Source organism: Cibotium barometz, chromosome 1 (genome assembly GCF_041138505.1).
Source record: "Cibotium barometz isolate CiBa-2024 chromosome 1, ASM4113850v1, whole genome shotgun sequence".
NCBI lineage: Eukaryota > Viridiplantae > Streptophyta > Polypodiopsida > Cyatheales > Cibotiaceae > Cibotium > Cibotium barometz.
In genome coordinates this window covers 49,110,380-49,128,620 of record NC_141046.1, presented here as the reverse complement: position 1 = coordinate 49,128,620, position 18,241 = coordinate 49,110,380, and the positions used below count along the sequence as shown (strand labels likewise).

The following is an 18,241-nucleotide window of genomic DNA, read 5'->3' as shown; positions in this document are numbered from 1 at the left end:
TTGGATGGCTATATAAAGCCCCTCTTGTATTCAAATTGGACATCAAATACACTATGATGTTTTGCTCGTGTCTTTATCTTGTTCTTGATCCATGTCTCTTACTCCATGCTCATGGTGGGTACATGTGTGCTCCATGGCTATGTGTGTAGAAGCATGTGTTTTCCACCATGTTAGGCAAGCCTATACTAACAACAAGCTTCAAGCTTCAATGGAGAGCTTCAAAAATAATCTAATGGGCAGCCCCAAATGCATTCCCTCTTTCTTGTTCAAGTCTTCAACACAAAAAATCCTCCCTATGGTGTTTAGTGCTATACTTACCTGATAGGCCAAGCTTTCAAATCTGGTGATGACTGGTGATGCTCCACGGCTTCTCTTTGCTCCACAGCTTTAATGGAAAGCTCCAAACAAGAATTTTTCTTCCTTTCTCTCACTCACGTAAACAAACCCTAGAACTTAGAGCTTCCTACTAGAACTTAGAGCTTCTAGCTCTGATACCATGAAAAGAGAATAGAGGATGCCAATGCGGAGACATACAAACCCTAATATCTCTCATTAATTCAACTTACACAATATAAAGAAGCTCCATAGCTTGCTTCTTCCATTCCCACAAAACAACACACTACAAAGTGATAAGTGTTCACACACCAAATAACCCTAATACTAATGTGGCCAGTTATGCACAACCATTATTGTCCACACATTGCTATGCTAATGTCCACACCGCTAATGCTATCCAGTATTTACCAATGAGCTTACCTTCTCAACAGTAGTGTGCTTAATTGAGAAGCATTTTACAACATCTATTCTCACTATCCAAATGCACTTGGTACATAGTAGACGGGGTTGCAATAAAAATAGGTACTCTCCATAAAGTTGATGGATATTCTTTTTGGAAAACTGCATAAGACCTTAAAGGGTTTTGTGAGAAAAAGTGTAAGGCCTAAAGGGAGCATGGTAGAAGGTTGGCTAGTTCAAGAGTCATTGGTATATATCTCAAAGTTTCCTAGTTACATAGATCCGTCTCATGTCGAGATTTTGAGCTCAACTAGTGTTACGCAGGCAGACATTGGATGACCCACCTGGGTGATAGCTTCCGCACTTATACCACTACATGGTTGGTGAAATTATGGTTGATATGCCACCAGTGGATAACACGCTGTGTGACAGCCACTTTGGAGTACTAGAGTTATGGCATAGTTATAGCGCCAACGCATATAGTCGGGTTCACACTATGGACTGACCATTGTATGTTATTGTAGGAGAGTATTTTAGTTATATGGTTTTAGAAGAAAATTCAGCCTTCCATCTCTCTCTTTTGTGTGTGTGTGTGTGTGTTTGCTTGCAAGGAACTCAAGCTCTCCCTCTTCCCCACATTCTCCTTATGGTATCAAAGCACCAGTTTTCTGTGAGAGCTAAGGAGAAAAGCAAGAGGCAAGAACAAGAAATTACGGAAGTAGTACATGGGTAAAATCATCATCATCTCTTTCCCCTCTTATTTAGGTACGACACCCCCTCGGTAGCTCCGGGAGCTACACACCTCCGATTGAGGAGCTAGCTTCGCAGGCTTGGATACATTTAGATGTATGGAGATTGACGAAGACTCCAACAATTGTAGGTATGTTACATTCATTGATGACCACACTAGGAAAGTGTGGGTTTACTCCATGAAGGAGAAAAGTCAGGTGTTTTCTCTCTTTCAAAGATTTAAAGTCTTGGTCAAGAAGGAAAAAGGCATGTAAATAAAATGCGTGAGATCAGATGGTGGGGGAGAGTAGTTCTCCAATGAGTTCAACGATTTCTTGAGAAAGCAAGGAATCAAGAGACAGTTTACATGCAGGTACACTCTGCAAGAGAATGGTGTTGTAGAAAGAAAAAATAGGCACATTGCAGAAGCCGCACATATCTTGATGGTGATTGAAAAGAATATGCCACATTATTTTTGGGAAGTGGCAGCAACTGTATACATTATGAACAGGAGAGTCACTGCACAAGAAATGTTCATGGTATGTGCATGAACAGAACTTTATAAGCATAAAACCAAATGTGTCTCACTTGAAAGTATTTGGGTGTATTGCATATGTGCATGTTCTTGATGAAGTAAGAATAAAGTTGGATCTAAAGGTAGAGAAATACATCTTTCTTTGGAGAAAAAAGGTTATAGATGTTATAACCCTACCACTCGTGAGATGCGAGTAAGCATAGATGTTGTATTTGATGAGATGAGTAGCTAGTATGCACCAACAGTGAAGGCAACATAAGATGCACATGTAAGAAGTACTGATGTTGCACCACATGTAAAGCACCAATCATCACATGTACTTAGTGGACTTGGAGAGTCCTCTAGCAGTGGATCCAATGTTAGTCCATGGTCAGGTAAGTTGAGGATAGATGTAGGTACACATATATCACGCAAAGGGAAGGAAAAGGTAGCTCAATCTTTTATGCCTGATTTGTGAGTAGGTCACTCATATGTGGATGGTGACTCTAGCAGCTCTCAGTAGAGTCTTGTGTGAGGAGCTTGGCATTCCGTCTATGGTTTCTCTTGGTGTAAGAAGAACTAGGGTTGTTTTGAGGACACATGGTAGTGATCCAGGTGTACGCAGGTCTACGAGGGTTAGGTACCCTGTGGATAGGTTGAAATATGATGGATATATAGCCCATCATTATGCTTACATTGTTAAATCAGTACAGGAGTTAGAGCCCACTTGTTTTGAGTAGACACTTGGAAATAAGAAATGGGAAGATTGAATGAGGAGATGGCAGCATTGGATACAAATGCAACATGGGAGTTAGTGCCTTTGCCTAAGAAAAAGAAGGTAATTGGATGTAAGTGGGTGTGTAAGGTCAAGCATACTGTTGATGGTTCAGTGTGATGAGGTATAAGAAAAGATTGGTTGCCAAGGACAAGATTCCAAACCTAAAGCTTTCAAAATTTTTAGAGCCTCAATGTGTGAAACTAGAGTGTGACCTTGCACAACAAACACCTAAAGAACTCAAGATCAAGTCTTTAAAAGTCCAAGTAAACTCTTTTTTGGATTTTGCTTCTTTAACTTTTTAAGTTTAAAATCCAATGAGTTAATCAAATTTCATTAATAAACCACTTAAATTTTTGCACTTAATTTATGCCATAACTTCACCCATCATCCGGATTACATCATGAGGACCACATACCCCCATGTTCAAAACAATAATTTTCACAACTTGTATTGAAAGAATAAACATCAATAGAAGAGGAGTGGATTACCTAGAAAAATACCAATTTGCAGGGAGTGAGAAAGTGTTAGTGATTGCATTGATTTTTCTTGTTGAATGGACAATTAAAAGCATAGTGGCCTTCTCTATGATATTTAAAACATACCCCCCTTGTAAGCATCAGGGGTCGTAATAGAATCTTGTCGAGGTCTTTTGCCAAAAGACTTTGACCTTGAATACTCTTGAGAAGGGGCCTGCTTGCTAGGTTGCCCACTAGGCCTTTGGGCTGTCATTTTGTTGGCCCTTTCTTCCTCTGTTTCATTGTATGCTTTTTCTAGGAGGGGCTTGTAGTGTCCGTCCTTGTGCAACTGCCGTTGTATCATCATAAATATAGGCAAAATGCAACACGTCCTCAAAGGATCTGATCGTATCCTACCTTACCTCATTCTGATAGGCACAAGGTAATTCTTGGAGGAAGAACATGTGGATAGAATGATCTAGAAGATCCAAGAAGCTCTCAAAACTCTTGCTAAAAGCCTCAAATGGCCTCCTAGCCAACTGAATGACCTGAGTAGTCACAAGGTAATGCTTAGAGGAAGAACATGTGGATATAACGATCTAGAAGATCTGAGAACTTAGCCATAAGCTCTCAAAACTCTCGCTAAAAGCCTCAAATGACCTCCAATGGTGGTCCATAATTATTTTCTGTAGTAAGGTGTGATTGCTTGATCTCATGGTGTAACTAGAGATTGGGCCCCTTGTAGCTCATTGCATCTTTCGTGGTGGTGAGGTTGTTATTGTGATGGTGACGATAGCCAAAGAGCACGAAGTTGCTTTCATGGAAGATTTTTGGAGGTTCCTACACATTTGAAAAGGATCGAGATGACACGTTATACATTGGACCATGCTTTCACACCCACCTATCTAGAGATGTGCACGGATGGTTAAGGATGAGGATTGGTGGCTATTGTGAGTGCCTATGTATGCAAGATGTGCTTGTGGAGTGCAAAGACTTGGTGAGTAATGTAAGTTGTGTGCATGGGATTTCTCTAAGGGCTAAAAGTGTGCTCGTGTGTGTTCTCCTCCATGTGAAAACTACTATCTGCATTCTTCAACTCTTATTTTTTCTTTCTTTGACCTCTTTTCTCTTTGATTGAGAGAAGATTGTGGGGTTTAGTCGTGAGGATTATTGTTGAAGGGGTAACATTTTTACCGGTGAGGTTGTGTTATCAAAATAGAATGGGAATGGAATCATTGGGACAACAGCTTGTTTGTGCACTTGTCAAGTCATACCGTGGATGAGGCGTTTGCCCACCATGACCCCCCCATCCACATATGTACTTGGGCGTATGTTGAAGGCGAGGGTATGGTGCATGCAAACTTTATAGTACTTTGGGGTCACGCAAGGAACTGTGTTCTTTGGTTGGCCTCATAGTTTCAACAAACTGATCAAGGGAGACCATGAGCTGCTTCTTTGAAGTGTTTGTCCAAGCAATTGATGTTCATGTGTGTGGTGTACCTTGTTTGAGCTTGGCAGTGAGATGTTCCACTGTACAGTGCTCGAAAAAAACTATTTTCTCAAAAATTGAAAAACCTTCATATATAAAATTAAGAAATTATCAATGAAGAGTTTCTTTTTAATTTTTGAAGGTATTTGTACTATATTCCCTCAAATTTTGCAAGTATTGGCACCTTCTAGCTATAAATTTGCAGGTACTTTTTAAAATTTGAAGGTGAGATCACACTAAACCCGGGTTTTTTTCGAGCATTGGTTCCACACATGCAAGGTTGGCTTGGGAAAAAAATTGGGTCAAAGCGGTTAGTGTATGAATGTTGAGCTACCTTTTACCGTCTTTCTTCCTCTCCTCTTGCTTTTCCTTTCTTTTGATTTTTCATCCTCTTATTTTCTCTCTTTGTCAAAACTCTCTCTCTCTCTCTCTCTCTCTCTCTCTCTCACAAGTGTTGTTTGGGTCACATTCATCATTAATGAATGCTCCATGGGTCTTTCCCAAGTGCATCATGACAATTTTGGCTCAATCTATGAAGTCAAGAAGTATGAACACAAAGTATTAAAAACATTAAGGTCAAATGTTAGGTCAGACTTTGTTAATCTGAGCAATTAATGATATGGATACGCCGATTTGTCATATTTGAAGTATGACGATATCTAATGTTTATTATGCATAACTATCTTCCTTCCCTTTATTTAATAAAAAGGCATAGGATCTACACTAAGCGTGGTTCATGAGGCTAAGTAGCTTAGGAACAGGATTATGGTTCAAGAGGCAAGCAATCTAAGAAACCCTGTATAGTCCAAACTGCAAGAAAGGCAAAGAACTATGGAAACTCTTATAAAACTTTAAGTGATGGGTGAGGAGGATTCAAATGGAGGAAGCAGACCATTGAGAAAATGTATTTAGTAACCTTACACAATGTTTACCGTAGGATCATGATGCCACATAATGCATGTCATGATAGTTCTGCTGCAAAAAAGGCATCCAAGGTACAAAAGACATAAGAAACTATAAGGGGACTGCAGCCAGAAGGCAAGAGGTTTGATAAAAGAAATGCTTAGAAGCCTTGGGTAGTATAAAAAAGTAAAGAATTCATGTCGTTGCTAAATTATGGGTAAGTTGAAAATGATCTGAGAAAGCAACTCATCTCATATAAATAACTACATTCAAATTGCATTTATATACATGAGTACTCACTATACACAAGCCAGGACCGTCATATGCGACTCTCAAATGGCTTTTTTAGGCAAACCTTGCAGTGAATCCAGACCGAGAATGCCATCTTGATTACCTACTGATGCTACAGCTATCACATATATGTATATATACAGTTTACAATCACCATGGGTCGGTAAGCGGGCTTTCCAAAGAGCTGCCTGCTGTGGGATTGTTCCACCTTTCTTCAGCCAGTATGAGCCTCAATCGGAGCAAAACATTCTCCAATGCAACTGTTTCCTGAGACTTTGACATGTCAGATGACGCACGTGTGACAACATCCTGCATGTGCGAAAATGTCCAACTTTAAAAAGCCTCCTTTGACGAGAATGTTACCATGGGAAGGCACCCTTAGTCTTAGTGCATGTACGCCTTCTTAAGAAAGCTCTTATTATTAGAAATAGACAGGAATACTAAAATCTTGCCTTAAAGTCATTGTATGCATTGAGGTACATGAAAGATGGTCCATACAATCCACAATGGTAGAGAAGAATGCCATAATCACGTAGCTCCTTTCTGTCTACTCCTAAGAGAACGAGTCTTTCTGAAGCTGCCACGATAGAAACTCAATATTAGAGCCAAGCAGATGATTAGTGCTGGAAGCACGCCATCACTTCTCACAACTAATTGACCACTGCCAGTAAAGTGTATATTAAAATGCTAAAAAATATCATAATCCATACCGGCGAGAGCACGACGCATGTCCCCAAAGCTTGTGCTGGTCCATATACCCCTCTGTAGGCGGTGCTTAGCAGCTCTTGCAGAGGCAACTTGTGATCCCCTACATATAGGCACATTAAGACCCAACTAAAAACATGCAACATTGATCACTTAAAAGTGGAGGGTTTCAACTTTAACATGCCATGTAGGAGGTGTAGGAAGCCAACATACATAATGTTATTAGGTGCTGTAAAAAGGCTCTCAACAGATGCCCCAGCACTCATGTGTATCCCATGATTAGCTGCATCTGCTGCCTTCAAAAAATCACTCCCCTCTGTGCTGCCGTTGAGAAGCTTCCAAGGCCAATATATTTGTTTCAGCATAGTCAGGATCTGTAAACAGGTAAGCCCACGTTAATGTACCTAGTAAGGGCAGCAAACAGTACTGTTAAGGTGCATGCATTGATAATTATCCTTATCAACAGCTGCTGAGGTGCACGCATTAATAATTACACTTTAACTGAAAGATAACAAGTAATGTCAGGTGTTGAAAAGCTGGTGAGCCAGGATTTTCAAAACATGTACCTCCACAAGCAGGTTTTTTGGTGTAAGCAACCGAGGTGCTGCAGAGTCACTGATGGTTCCTACACATGGATCCCTCCTCACCACAGGGCGAGGTAAGGAACTATGATCTTTAGGCGGCTCCATATCAACAACAAACTCTGTTACTCCCCATGAATTCAATATTTTCACGAGCTCACTGTAGATGAGAGCCAGCATGGCAGGACTCCCTAGCCTCCGTGTCAAAACCTGCCAGTAACTTTTGTAATATTTTGTACAACATCGTGCATTTTTGTACAAATTAATTTCTGAAACGAGAACAAAAAGAAAAGTTTACCATGTTAAGATAGCAGTCTCTTGCATCTCCAATATGACTGGCAGAAGTTCTTTGAAAACTCTGTGAATGGAATAGTAAAGCTTTTCATGCTTTGTAAAGCCTCTCTCTCTCTCTCTCTATCTCTCCATAATTCATTTTCACCCTTCGTTATGATAGCTAAAGGGGGTGCTAAGGCACCCTCCATTTTTAACAAATTGTATACATTTGTACCACTTCGATTGCACGGTGGTAGTCACAGTTGAGGTATCCAAGAAAATGCAAGATGAGATGGACCATCAAATGCATACCATCTGAAAGGATATCAAGGTGCTCACAATAGACAGAAGCAATATGCTGACCAAAGGAAGACAAGACAGATATTTAAAGAGGAAGACCTGGGAGAAGTTCTTTATGCTTGGGAAAAATAAAAAAACTCTCCTAGATATTGTGGATGTTATGTGCCCACCAAAAAAATAGAGGACCAAGCTAATGAACTTCTGCCACCTCCTCATCTAAAGGTTCACAATATATTTCACATTGGTTTACTTACGAAGTATGTGCCAAACCCTAGCCACATCCTAGATGATGAGCAAGCTATTTCCCCAGCTCAAGGACAATTAGAGCTAGAACCTGAGACAATCTTGGATGTCCGGGATAAACTTCTCAAGAAGAAAACCTTAAGAGAGTGCCTCATCAAATGAATTTTTTTCCCAATAAAAGATGCCACTTGGGAAAAAGAAGAAGACTTGCTAAGAGATTATCCCCAATTCAATATCTTGATTTTTCAAGTGGGGGAGGATGTAAGATCCTTTCCTTAAGTTTCCTTGAAATTCGCTTATTCATTAGGTAAGAATCTAGAGAGAGAAAATTAGCCTGAGTTTTGAAAATTTGTTTGAATGGAAAGTTTTCTTTTGATCCCAAGGACTCAAAGGAGCAAACAGATCGCAAACCGGAGGTCAAATAAATGAGATTTTTAGAGTTTCAACTTGTAATAGGGACCACCTAGTAGGTGTGGGTATCTAAATTGTCTGCATTGAATCATTTTGAAATCATGTAATCTATTAAGATATGTTGTCTAATTATTCTACAAATTTTGAAAGAATCAGATGAGAAGAACCCTTCATTTGCACAAAAGGAAGATAGAGAGAGAAAGTTAGTTACGCCTTAAAATTGTCTAAATATATAAAAATTTATTTAACCCCAAGAACCCATATGTGAAGACAAAACTCTATTTGGACCTCAAACGAGAGAGATTTTCAAGGTACAAGTTGGAACAAAAACCATAAAGTTAGAATAGTGAGTGGAAATCTTCAAATATACTCAATCGGGATCCACACAAGTCACAATTAATAACAAAATGGCAACAACACTCACGACATCATGAAAGACTTACGAGTAGATGAAGACACTGTAACTATTTGGCCCTCCTAGCTCTATTCACATGATGGAACCCGTGCCCGGATACTGACCAGGTAGATGAAAGCTTTGGAGCAAGGACCATGAAGTTGGCACAAGGAAAAGCACCAGTTTTGGTCAAAAAGTAAGGAAAAGCAAAAAGTCAAACCGAGTTGACTGCGAGCCAGGGGCACCATTGGCAAGAGGAGACTGAGCCTAACCAAAAAGCTGAAGGACGCTTTTTCAAAAAGAGAATGCATAAAATGCCCAATAATAGGTACAACCCCAAAACACTGAGATGTATAAATTCTAACAATGTCATCATCAAGTGTGAGCCACGAATACCTAACTTTCCTCTCATAAGCCACATGTAAGCTAAAAGAGACATGCAAAAAGGCTCACACTCCACGGTGATCTATTTTCAAACCACCCAAATAGTCACCAGTGCTTCAGAGAAGTACCAAGTCCTACATGACCGATTCCAAAAGATTTTTGTTGGGAACAATTTCCCTCCCAAGCTCCCCCCCTCTAGACCAAAGGATCACATAATAGATCTCCTACCAAGCTTGGAACCACTTAGCAAGTTTTTATATCGCCTCACAAGGCTATGGAATCAGAGTTGGACCGCCAACTCCAAGAATTGTTGCAATCAAGGTCCATGCATTCTAGTGTCTCCTTTTGCAATGTTGATACTTTTTGCCAAGAAAAAGGATGGACCTTCTAGACTTTGTGTCGATTATCGTCCTCTAAATAACATGACAATCAAGAAAAAGTTCTTGATGCCTCGGATTGATTGTATCCTAGAGAGGTTGAATGGATACTCGAAGCTTGACCTAAAAAGTGGATACCATCATGTACGGATTGTCAATGGGGACATCCCAAAGATAGTCTTCCTCATTGAATGGGCCCACTACAAGTTTGTGGACATGCCCTTTGGTCTTACAATAGGATTCTTTTCTCATGGACAGCCATGAAGGGCTTATCCAACAGCCACCAACAAGCCCATGGTTAAGGGGGCTACTCATAGGCCAGTCCTATGCCATTGGACATCCTTATGAAGTCCCATGGACTCTTGTCGGCCAGCAACAAAGGCTGCCCAGAATCACACATGTGAAAGGGATGGATTTTATGCCATTTTCTGTTAGTCGTGAGCATGTGAACTGGCCGCAACAATAGGGGAGAAAACCAACCAGCATGTAAAGCACCTATACAAGCGATATTCAGCCTTTTGCATCATTCATCTCATTTTCTCTGCAAGAACCATCTTCAGGCTATAGGCTACGGCTAGTAGGGGAGTCCATCCTGGTAGCGGTCAAGAATGATGCCAAATGCCCAGCAAAAGGCACAAGTACTATCTCTTTAGTGTCAAGTAATGGTGATACTAAAAAGTTGTCAGATGTCTCTAGAAGCGGAAATTGCTCTCTATTGCAGCCATAAACCTCATAATGCATACATATTCAAGCCTAGTAAATTCCCTAAGGCTTTTGGGATGTTCTAAATGATGCACAGGCATATGAATGAATATTATGCAAGATGCAGAGTGCTTTCTGATGCAAACCCTAAGGCTTCTACCGACTCTACATGCATGAACGATTCTCTCCAAGTGGGTAAAGGGACTTGACTGACTGACTGACCCGCTAAGGCTGAGGAATGACCTACGTAGCTCATGCCTGACTTATCCTCTACTGAGGATGTACAATGGGGTCACGACGTACGACAATTATCATCCTACTGGGTTCTAATAATGTACAAATGTTGCACTGCTGATGATGAGCCAGTTTGTCACCATGCACTGAGTGCAGAGTGCATGTGACATTCCTTCTTGCTTAGCTTGGCAGCAGGTTCATGGCTTCCAAATAGTCCACCAACAACTGGGGGTACTCCTGGAAGAACTCCTCGTCGAGCCATACGGCTTCGTGGGTACCTCGATCTCGAAATTTCGTATAGAACTGACGTATCCGTCGACCGGAACCATGCTTCCAACGATGAAGAAGGATCTGCTCGGGCTCAATAACTTCTGCTTCGTCTACCACGTCTGGTAGCTGTTCATCTGAAACATCAAACACTTCTGGACCAACATATGGTTTTAGCCAAGAAACATGGAAAACATCATGCATTGTCCAACTGGTAGGCAACTTTAACTTCATGGAGACATCACTTAACTTTTTGAGTCTTGACTATTGGAAAAGGACCAAAACTACGGAATGTATGCAAATAGACCCAATCCCCTTTCTTGAAGTGGATATCTCGTCTAAACTTATTTACCTGTCTGTGAACTGAATAAAGGCCAGGCTCAAAATTGAGGGCCAAACTGGGTTGAGTACCAAACTCTGCGGAATTGACCTGGTCTTCTATGCTTGCTATGTCCTTTCCAGAGATGTTGAGAATGGTAGACTCCTGATAGGTCTGGATGCTGGTCTTTCTACTAAGAACAACTACTACTGGGTTATGCTGACCAAGGATGCACTTGATCATTCTTCCAACCTGGTGGAAGAGCTAACCTTGTCTAGTGTGCTGATCACTCCACTGGGCACTTGGCATCGTCAAAACCCACTTAAGTGCTTGGTGGTCTGTGGTGACTGTGAAAATGTGTCCATAAGGAACATGTTTTAAATGTTTGAGAATTGACTGCTGTTCTACCTTGCCCTTGAAAGTCTTGGAAAGATGAGAGAGAAACTTGCTAGGAGGTTTTACTAACTCTGGGATACTGAGTGGCAGATCATCCTTAAAAATGTCTGAATGAGAAAGGAGATCTGCCAACTAAGGGAGTGAAGATGATGAGACAACGGTTATTGATGAGATAGAAGCTGTCTGAGCATAAATCAATGCTCTTTCGGCTCCCTTGCACATAGCTGGTCGGGCCTAGAGATGAGAAATCATAGGAACGCCAAGAATGCTCCTATACCCCCGAATCATGACAGGCTCAGGAAAACCTTTAGAGATATTAAAGGTGTCCTATCTCCAATTGGGAATAGGTTCATACTAACGAAACCACTGGATTCCTAAGATCATGTCACATCCCAAAAGAGGAGAGACAATGAAATCTCGCTGGAATGAGGCCTTTTGAACTTGAAAAGAAAACTGTTGTGCCTCTTGAGATATGTGGGTGCGGAGACCAGGTGTAAACCCGCCTACCTCCAAACGATAGGGCACTAAGGTACAGCTCATGTTGGTAGCCAACTGGGAAGAGATGGCGTCCTCAGAACTGCCCATGTCAAAAAGGATGATGAACTGTTGGCCCTTGGCAGAGCCATAAGCTCGGATCAGGCTCTTCTGTGTGGTGGTTGCCTCACCCTCCTGCTTAGCATCAAGTACCACGGATGGCATGGAATGCATAGAAGGTAAGATCTGAACCGCATTTGTGATAGCAGGCGGGTCTGGAGGAGCGGGGGCAACTGTGCAGAAGGCTCTTTGGAGGCTTGCTCCGCTTGTCTTTTTGGACAATACTTCTTACCATGCCCAATGGTATGGCAGAAAAAACATCAGTTTTCTGACTGATACTGTCTTTCCTCCTCTGGAGGAAGATAACCTCCAGTAATGCCTGCTTGAGCCTTTTTCTCGGGGGTTTTCTTAGGCTTGGATTCCTTACCCCCTGAACTAGAGCTAGGACTGTTGTCTGTCTTAGTGTCTTTAGAAGACGAATTACCCTTCCCCTAGTGGGGTTTGGTACTGGATTGTGATGATTGCTTGGGCTTGCCTCCGTTCATCTTCATTTCTTCATTTTGAGCGAGAGTCAAAGCCCGGTCATATGTGTTGGGTTTCCCTGTTGGGGTTTGGTTACTGGACTGTGATGACTGCTTGGGCTTGCCTCCGTTCATCTTCATTTCTTCATTTTGAGCGAGAGTCAAAGACCGGTCATATGTGTTGGGTTCAAAGTTACGAACTGTGAACAGAATGTTAGGATCCAATCCACGAATGAATTGCTCCATCTTGGCCTGTGCAGATAACCCTAACTGCTATGCTAAAGTGATAACCTTTCCGAAAAACTGAAGCACTCGGGATCCGTTCTACCTGAGTCCATAGAACTCATCTTTCAGACCGGTCATGTGCTGGGCGAGAGAAATCTGATGTCCCAGTCAAAGGCTGTGACACCTGTGGCTTGGTCTGTATGAATACTAGACCAATGCTGCCACCAAGTGACTGCCTCACCAGTGAGATGGGGAGCCGCTAGGTGGACTTTATCTTGTGGGTCTGTGATCCTAGCTAATGGAAAATGAGCGTTAAACTGATGAATAAATTGATGAACAGATGAATGATCACACTTACCATCATACTTACTGAAGTTTGGTTGACTGCGAATGACGGTGGTTGATGCTGCTGCGGATTGCGGGTTGGTGACACCTACGACTGGGGAGACTAAGGAGAGCTGCTGATACCTCAAGTGTATGGCCTCCTTTTCCCGTTGGTGCTCAAGTAACATACGTTCTTGATCAAGCTCACGTTGGTGTTCCCGAGCGGCGAGTTCAGCCTGACGCCGGTCTTCATTGATCCTGCGTTGGGCTTCCTCATAGTCCTGTCTTTCTGCTTTTTCTTCTTTCCTTCGGGCCTCATCCTCTGTCCTTTGTTGTTCCATCTGAAAGAAGAGGGAGATGTAGTCGGGTGCTACTGGAGGCGGAGGACGTGTTGTTGCTGCCTCCAAGAGTTGGAGACGCTCCATGAGTAGCTGGTTCTTAGCTCTAAGAAGAGCTATGGTGTCTGCTATAGGCGGAATAACATGGTCTCCTTCGGGGGAGACGTCTTCCGGCTGATGAGTACTCTCTTCTCTGTAGACATGATGCTGAAGTCGATGGTTGTGCCGGAACGCAATCTAACCATCCAAGGATGCCCCCATGCTAGGATACGGTGTGTGTGGACAATCTGAATCTGATACCAATGTGATATGCAGCGGAAGTCTTTGTATTGGAAGATCCTGTCACACAAATGCTCACACCGTCTTCTGTATCCTGAGTTTCGTGAGTTTAGCAATCCACTTCAATACTTCAAACTTTGAAGAGATGAGAGAGAGAGAGAGAGAGATGAGAACTGTACACCAGATTGGGTCCCGAATTACCCACTGAAGGGCCCCCTATCCCGATAACGAGATAGTATTTGCTTTATTACCTTTAGAGATACTGACTGTGGACTGTAGATAAGCCAAACGCAAGATCTCGGAGGATCGGAAGCCTGGCTGAACTGTACACGGCTGTAGAAACACCTCAATGAATTGATCTCGAGCCTATGCACTCTTCCCAAGGGCATGAGGAAGGGCTGCACACCTGAGGCTGAGAAAAGAAGGCGGTGGATTGTTCTAAGCTATGTTAGAATGCTGTAAATGCTTATGAATGATAGAATACCTTCATCAGATGACTCCTGTATGCCTGGATGATGCACTGAATGCTGGATACTGATGTAGACTGATGAATCAAGGCTGAAACTGCTGGAAATCTGCAAACACAGGTCTGTAGGGCTGATTACTGGTGGAGGACTGATGCTGGACTAAAACGCAGACTGTAGTGCTGATGCTGGACTGAAACGCAGACTGTAGGGCTGCTGTAGATCTGTAAACGCAGCGCTGTAGAGGACTGAACCGCAGGCAGCTGTGTTCTATGCAGAAACGCAGATGTGTTTGCTCATTTGGGCTTGTGGTTGCGCCTATGGTTGTAGGGACTGCTGAACTGCTGCATTGGAGAACCAGGGCTGGCTGAAGCAAACTCAAGTACTCCAAGGGCTGGATGAGACTAGTCTAGGGCTGAAGGCAAGGGTACTCCTAGGGCTGAGGAGGAAAGCTCTTAGCACACTGAAGACTGAATGAGAAACTAAGCCCTATGCAAGCCTATTTATACTAGATAGGGGTTGGTCAAGTTGGCTGGTCGTAATTTAATAAACTTTATGTTTATAAATGACAATAAATGCTAAATAAATACCATAAAATATGGGAAAAATAACAGATACCTAGTAAATTCCCTAAGGCTTCTGGGATGTTCTAAATGATGCAAGATGCAGAGTGCTTTCTGATGCAAACCCTAAGGCTTCTACTGACTCTACATGCATGAATGATTCTCTCCAAGTGGGTTAAGGGACTTGACTGACTGACTAACCGACCCACCCACTAAGGCTGAGGAATGACCTACGTAGCTCATGCCTGACTTATCCTCTACTGAGGATGTACAATGGGGTCACGGCGTACGACAATTATCATCCTACTGGGTTCTAATAATGTTCAAATGTTGCACTGCTGATGATGAGCCAGTTTGTCACCATGCATTGAGTGCAGAGTGCATGTGACATTCCCTCCTGCTTAGCTTGGCGGCAGGTTCATGGCTTCCAAGTAGTCCGCCAACAACTGGGAGTACTCTTGGACGAACTCCTCGTCGAGCCATACAGCTTCGTGGGTACCTCGATCTCGGAATTTCGTATAGAACTGACGTATCCGTCGACCGGAACCATGCTTCCAACGATGAAGAAGGATCTCCTCGGGCTCAATAACTTCTACTTCGTCTACCACGTCTGGCTGCTGTTCATCTGAAACATCAAACACTTCTGGACCAACATATGGTTTTAGCCAAGAAACATGGAAAACATCATGCATTGTCCAACTAGTAGGCAACTTTAACTTCATGGAGACATCACTTAACTTTTTGACTATTGAAAAAGGGCCAAAACTACGGAATGTACGCAAATAGACCCAATCCCCTTTCTTGAAGTGGATATCTCGTCTAAACTTATTTACCTGTTTGTGAACTGAATACTGTTGGCCGACAGGGTCTTGGTCCATGCATAGGCCTCCTCATGCCTGTGACAACTGATATTACTCAAATCTTGATGTTTTATGTGCTGTAAATCAAGGATTAGCTTTGGATCAGCCATGTCCATGTGCATGCACATGACATCCCCTCTTGCTAAACTTGATGACGGGATTCCAACCTTGACCTAGGACAATTCTATCATCATCCTCTATCTCCACATATGGTCTCCCATACTTGTCATCCTTCCCTTCCTCGCAACCTTTTCATTGAAAACCTTGCCCTTTTTTTTTCGCGGGAAAACGATCCTTCTATTAGTTGCCAAGAAAATCAGCCAACCATAAACTTGGCTCCACATGGGAAGCGATAGTCAAGAAACATAGAGGGGGGAGGATGCTCTTCTCCTCTGGTTGGCTGCTCTAGGAGGGGAAGGCTATCTCATACAATGAGGGGAGGGGGAAACAACCACACGGGTCGTCTATAGTGCCAAGTGGGCTCACCACCACTGGTAGTGAGAAAGGGACTGTGATGCTAGATCCTTAGAAGGCCTCTCGGCGCTTTTGCATGTGGTCTGAACCACCCTGAAGGTTCCCCCACTATCTACGGAGGGTATGAATGATATTAAGCCAGATGCTTCGGATGGACTCCGTTGGCGGGGTGAGGGTGCCTTCGATGGCTTCGCTGCATCGAGCTCTCTGGATATGCCATGCAGCAATATTGCGGCAGATTTCCCATCTTTGGCTAGAACATGGAGCTGAGTGACCAGTAGATGGAGCTGGGACTAGATATGCTATGGAGCAATACTGCGGCAAATGTCCCATCTTTGGCTAGAACATGGAGTCAAGCGACCAGTAGATGGAGCTAGGACTAGCACTGCAGAAATGCGAAGGTGAGAGACTTGAAGGGCTAGTCTCCCACCCTCCTCCTCATATGACATGACGGCCTTGGCCTCAGTGGCCCAAGCAATTGTGCCCCACCTAACAGTGTGGGAGGGGGCCCGGTCCACAGTGAAGATGTGGAGAATCCGCTGCTAATCCTTGCTGAGCCTTCGGGAAATCCCAAAGACAATGACGTTGGGTCCCCTGGGGATGGCCACACCTCGAATAGACTACCAGCCTACCTCCAATGGCCAACCAAGTGCCAACCACCAAGCTTCGATGTGTGAGTTGCCAAAAAAAAAAAGGGTGATCCTTTTGCGGCCGAACACTATTCCATAGCCTCTTCAAGAAATTTGAGAAAAACTGAGGGAGGCGCTGGGATAGCAAGTGTCCTCTTGCTGCTGTTGGAGTGTCCTCAACCTCTGACATCTAGATCCTACGGCCCAATCATGTGGTGTAGGCAAAAAGGGGGGTACGAGGAGTCTCCTCTTTATTATCTCGATCATGCCACCTTTCATCTTGATGCAAAACACAAAGAAGAGATAAATAGAAGAGAGAGAGCTGTATTTTCAGTATATTCATATAGTACAAAAAGGTATATAGTTCTGGCAGCCATAGGCATGCCCTAAAGAAGGTGGAAAACCTATCATACCTATGCTATTGTGACCTAACACCATGAAGGTGTTAAATGACCTACTAGAAGCCAAGCATTTGCCTTTTATAGGCCTTTGAGGGATAAATGAATTGGCCGACCTGATGTCGACTAGTTCCTCGAACTTGAATAAATCGCTTTCTGCCAACACCATCTACTAGATGCTCATCTGTTGGTCGACAAACGTCCTAGTATGTCACTATACCTTCCATGCCTTTGACAGCTGTTGTTGAAGCTATCTTGTTGCAAATTAGGGATTTAGGCCTAGGATTAGCATGTCCATTTGCATGCACATGACATCCCCTTCTGTTAAACTTGATGACTGGATTCCGACGTCTGACCTTGGATGACTGTAATCATCACCTGTCTCCACATATGATCTCCCATACTTGTCATCCTTTCCTTCCTGGCAACCTTTTTACTGAAAACCTTGCCCCGTCTCCAATTCCACTCAAAATCAGATGAAGATCTGTGCATCTGTTCCACTTTTGTCCCCTTGCCTTCTTTCCCCATCCTTGAACACTTTCTTTGGTCTTCTTTTCCTAGGTATTGAGTCTGGCATCCTCACTCCACCCCTTGGATGAACATCATCCCTTGGAACCCTTTTCTTGAAAGCCTTTCTTGGTATGCCCCAAGTGGCATCCAACTCATAGGGCTACCATTCCCCTTGGGTCTTGTGGAACACCACTAACCAATCTCTTGGGAACTTCTTCCATGTCTAGTGTTACTCTCCTTGGACTGTGCACCTTCATCTAGGACACCATCAATGCTTAGTATTACTGAACCTGATACTGATATAATGTTGCTTGGTCACCACACCACCAAAAGATCAAGACATGGGCGATGGTTTCATCCATGTGCGATGCAGTAACGACGGGTGGTGTAAAGAAACCGGTTGAGTGTGCACAACGGTATGCAGTGGCTATTGCAAAGCACTGAGTAGGTATGCAGTGGCTATTGAAAAGCTCTGAGTAGTGTAATCCATGGTAAGTGAGAGATAGAGAGAGACTATGAGACAAGATATGAAGGAAACAATTCAATATATTTCCTTATCAGCTCATAAACAAGAGCTACTCAAGAGCTATGGCGATAGAAGTTCAAGAGCTACAACACAAGCATAAGAGGCTAAAACTCACT

At 43.0% G+C, this 18,241-nt stretch overlaps 1 protein-coding gene across 1 annotated transcript in view; it reads right to left on the bottom strand.

The window, feature by feature from the left end:
- Positions 1-5,748: 5,748 nt before the first annotated feature.
- The window catches only part of LOC147642120 (uncharacterized), a 41,097-nt gene continuing 28,604 nt past the window's right edge, over positions 5,749-18,241 (bottom strand). The window contains exons 4-9 of the mRNA XM_086803114.1: positions 7,479-7,538; positions 7,166-7,390; positions 6,813-6,973; positions 6,605-6,702; positions 6,347-6,471; positions 5,749-6,203 (exon numbers count right to left, since the gene is read on the bottom strand). Of these exons, the coding sequence (XP_086659240.1) occupies positions 6,045-6,203; positions 6,347-6,471; positions 6,605-6,702; positions 6,813-6,973; positions 7,166-7,390; positions 7,479-7,538 (828 nt within the window). The 3' untranslated portion in view covers positions 5,749-6,044. The remainder of the gene's footprint in view (positions 6,204-6,346; positions 6,472-6,604; positions 6,703-6,812; positions 6,974-7,165; positions 7,391-7,478; positions 7,539-18,241) is intronic.